General features: G+C 54.5%; 1 protein-coding gene across 1 annotated transcript in view; it reads right to left on the bottom strand.

The window, feature by feature from the left end:
• Positions 1–347: 347 nt before the first annotated feature.
• ANKRD24 (ankyrin repeat domain 24) overlaps positions 348–3,801 on the bottom strand; it is a 56,658-nt gene continuing 53,204 nt past the window's right edge. The window contains 3 exon segments of the mRNA XM_011943610.1: positions 348–725; positions 963–1,028; positions 2,390–2,515. Coding sequence (XP_011799000.1) covers positions 648–725; positions 963–1,028; positions 2,390–2,515 — 270 coding nt within the window. The 3' untranslated portion in view covers positions 348–647.

Below are 3,801 nucleotides of genomic sequence, written 5' to 3'. Positions count from 1 at the left end.
GCTAACACGGTGAAACCCCGTCTCTACTAAAAAATACAAAAAACTAGCCGGGCGAGGTGGCGGGCGCCTGTAGTCCCAGCTACACGGGAGGCTGAGGCAGGAGAATGGCGTGAACCCGGGAGGCGGAGCTGGCAGTGAGCCGAGATCACGCCACTGCACTCCAGCCTGGGCGACAGAGCCAGACTCTGTCTCAAAAAAAGGAAAGGAAGAAAAAAGTTGGGGTTTATCCTGATGGTTGATTTGTTGTGCTGTGGGGTAGGTGGGGAGGGGTGTGAGTGCTTCCTTTTCTGGGCCACCCCCTCCCCTCCCCGCGGTGGAAGCCCAGCAACCAGACGGCACGCATTGCTCCTGTGCACAGAATGCCTTTATTCCTGGGCTGGCGTCTGGATGTGGAGGACACAGGGACTCACAGATTCTCCGGTGGTGGGGGAGGGGCCGTCACGCCCCGGGTCCAGACTGACCAGTGCCTGCGTGCAGAGACCAGGTGGGGCGATGGAGCCAGCTGGGGACGGTCGGGCAGGGACCCAGGCTGGTCTCCAAGTGCATGGGTCCGGATGGGGCCAAGTGAAGCCGGTCTGCAAGGGGCCTGCAGGGGCGGGAGGCCCCTGCGTGAGTGTGGTCAGTGTAGCCACTGGGCCTGGCCTTTCTCAGCGGCCCTGAGCCTGGAGTCTCTGCATCTGCAGAATCTGGCTGAGAATCTGCTGCACATCTTCATCCATCTGGCCCTAGGGTGAGGGGAGTAGAGGGGGACCCTGAGTGTATCCCCGACGGCTGTCCCAGGCCCCTCCACCACTCCCAAAGACCAAGCCAGCCAGGAGGGAAATGCACACAGATGGGCTTCCACATGCCACGGGCCTCTCCCCAGGACCAGCCTCCCACTGTACGGAAGGGGAACCTGAGACCCAGAGAGCAATAGCGGCCTGCCCAAAGCCACCCGGGCGCCCGGGAGCTGGGCCACTCACCTGAATGGCGTATAGGAGGTGGCTTCTGTACAAAGCCACCACGCTGGAGTGGTCCCTGGCAGCTTCCTGTAGGTATGAGGGAGGGGTGCTCAGAAGAACAGGACCACCTTCCCCCACAGAGCAAAACACACCAACAAGTGCCCTTTGCACCCCACACCTGTATTTTGATGGGTGACTGCTAAAATATGAAAAGATGGCCGGACACAGTGGCACACATTTGTAATCCCAGCACTTTGGGAGGCTGAGGCTGGCGGTTCACCTGAGGTCAGGAGTTCAAGACCAGCCTGGACCAACATGGTGAAATCCTGTCTCTACTAAAAATACAAAAATTGGCCGGGCGCAGTGGCTCACGCCTGTAATCCCAGCACTTTGGGAGGCCGAGGCAGGCGGATCATGAGGTCAAGAGATCGAGACCATCCTGGCTAACATGGTGAAACCTCGTCTTTACTAAAAGTACAAAAAATTAGCTGGGTATGGTGGTGGGTACCTGTAGTCCCAGCTACCCAGGAGGCTGAGGCAGGAGAATCGCTTGAACCCAGGAAGCAGAGGTTGCAGTGAGCTGAGATTGTGCCACTGCACTCCAGCCTGAGCAACAGAGCGAGACTCCATCTCAAAAAAAAAACAAAACACAAAAAACTCCCAGGCAAGGCGGCTCACACCTATAGTCCCAGCTAGTCAGGAGGCTGAGGCAGTAGAATCACTTGAACTTGGGAGCTGGGAGGCAGAGGTTGCAGTGAGCCAAGATCATGTCACTGCACTCCAGTCGCGGTGACAGAGTGAGACTGTCTCAAAAAATCTATCTATATCTATATATATTTTTGTCTTTTTACATATATATATATATGGAAACATGGCCAGGTACTTTGGGAGGCTGAGGTGGAGAACTGCTTGAGGCCAGGAGTTTGAGGCTGCCCAGTGAGCTATGATTGCACTACTGCACTCCAGCATGATAGAGTAAGATCCTGTGTCCAAAAAAAAAAGGGGGAGTGGGTACCAGGAGCAGTGGCTCATACCTGCAATCCCAGCGTTTTGGGAGGCCCATGTGAGCCCAGGAGTTTGAGACCAGCCTGGCCAACATGGGGAAACTCCGTCTCTAATAAAATACAAAAATTAGCGGGGTGTGGTGGTGCGTGTCTGTAATTCCAGCTACATAGGACACTAAGGCATGAGAATTGCTTAAACCTGGAAGGCTGAGGCTGCAGTGAGCCGAGACTGTGCCACTACATTCCACCTGGGTGACGGAGTGAGACCCTGTCTCAAAAGAAATAAAACAAAATATTTCCTGGCCGCACCGTGCATGTGATGTGGACCCCACCAACCCATCCCAGCCCCTCTCCTGAGATCCCCACCCACGGAGTGCTGATTGGTAAATATTTGGACTCCTCCATCCTGATGGTCCCCCGGCCCCTGCCCGGCCCGCCCCTTACCTGCAGCTGCTGCTGTAAATCCTTCACCTGGTCACGGAGGGCCTCCACCTCGGGGGTGGCCAGGGCGGCCGGCTGCTCCTTCAAGGCCTCCTTAAGACTGAAGACTTCTTTGGAGAGTTCTGTGATCTGGGGGTGCGGGTGCTGTCAGCCATCACCCTGGGCCCAGGGCTGGGGGCTGAGGACCTCTCTGCAGCCGCAGGAAGAGGCCAGGGATAAAGGCCTTCGAGGGAAGGTCCTGTCCCAGGCAAACTCTGGCCTGAGCGCCACGTCTGGCCCACAGCCTGTTTTAATTTCATTTATTTATTTATATTTTAGATGGATGCTTATGGTTACTAGCACAGCCTGTTTTTATACAACCCACAAGCTAAAATTGGTTTTCACGTTTTTTTTGTTTTTGTCTTTTTTTTTTTTTTTTGAGATAAGAGTTGTGCTCTGTCACCCAGGCTGCAGTGTGATCTCCACTCACTGCAACCTCCACCTCCCAGGTTCAAGCAATTCTTCTGCCTCAGCCTCCTGAGTAGCTGGGACTGCAGGTGCCCATGACCACGTCTGGCTAATGGTTATATTTTTAGTAGGGACAGGGTTTCGCCATGTTGACCAGGCTGGTCTTGAACTCCTGACCTCAGGTGATCCACTTGCTTCGGCCTCCCAAAGTGCTGGGATGACAGGCGTGAGCCACCGCGCCCGGCCAAGTTCTTAACTTAGTAGTAGCTGTGATCCTCCACAGAGATTAAGTTTAAACTGGGCCTGGTCAACAGTAGGCACTCAATAAATGCAGGGCTTTATTATTACTATACATCGGGGGTTCTCAACTTGACGCAACTCTGCCCCCCAAGGGGACCCTGGGTGTTGTGTGAGGACAACACGACCTGGAGGAGCTCTTGGCATGGAGTGGGTGGAGGTCAGGGACGCTGCTCAGTCCCCTCCAATGCCCAGGACAGTCCCAGCCCGGGAAACGATCCTGCCTCGACGTCCACAGTGCGCAGGGGAAGAAACCAGGCTATAGATAAACCAGCATCCTAACTGCAATGTTGCCCTCTGTTTAGAGGGGGAAACTGAAGCTCAGAGAGGTGAAGTGTCTAGTCTAAGGTCACACAGTGAGTCGAGGCTGGGTCATTCTTTACGCTGAAGCGCCTGGGATCCGGGTGTCTCATCTCCTGTCCAGTGACATGTTGCGTGATTTTGAGCCACTAACTTCATCTCTTAAAGATTCAGTTTGCTCATCTGGAAAATGGGGACAAAAATACTTTCTGAAACCAGGTGCAGTGGCTCACGTCTGTCATCCTACCACTTTGAGAGGCTGAATCCCCTGAGGTCGGGAGTTCGAGACCAGCCTGGCCAACACGGTGAAACCCTGTCTCTACTAAAAATACAAAAATTAGCTGGGTGTGGTGGTGCGCGCCTGTAATCAC

Source organism: Colobus angolensis, unplaced genomic scaffold, assembly GCF_000951035.1.
Source record: "Colobus angolensis palliatus isolate OR3802 unplaced genomic scaffold, Cang.pa_1.0 Scaffold22, whole genome shotgun sequence".
Lineage (NCBI taxonomy): Eukaryota > Metazoa > Chordata > Mammalia > Primates > Cercopithecidae > Colobus > Colobus angolensis.
The sequence above is the reverse complement of the archived record's forward strand: the minus strand, read 5'-3'. Positions and strand labels throughout refer to the sequence as shown.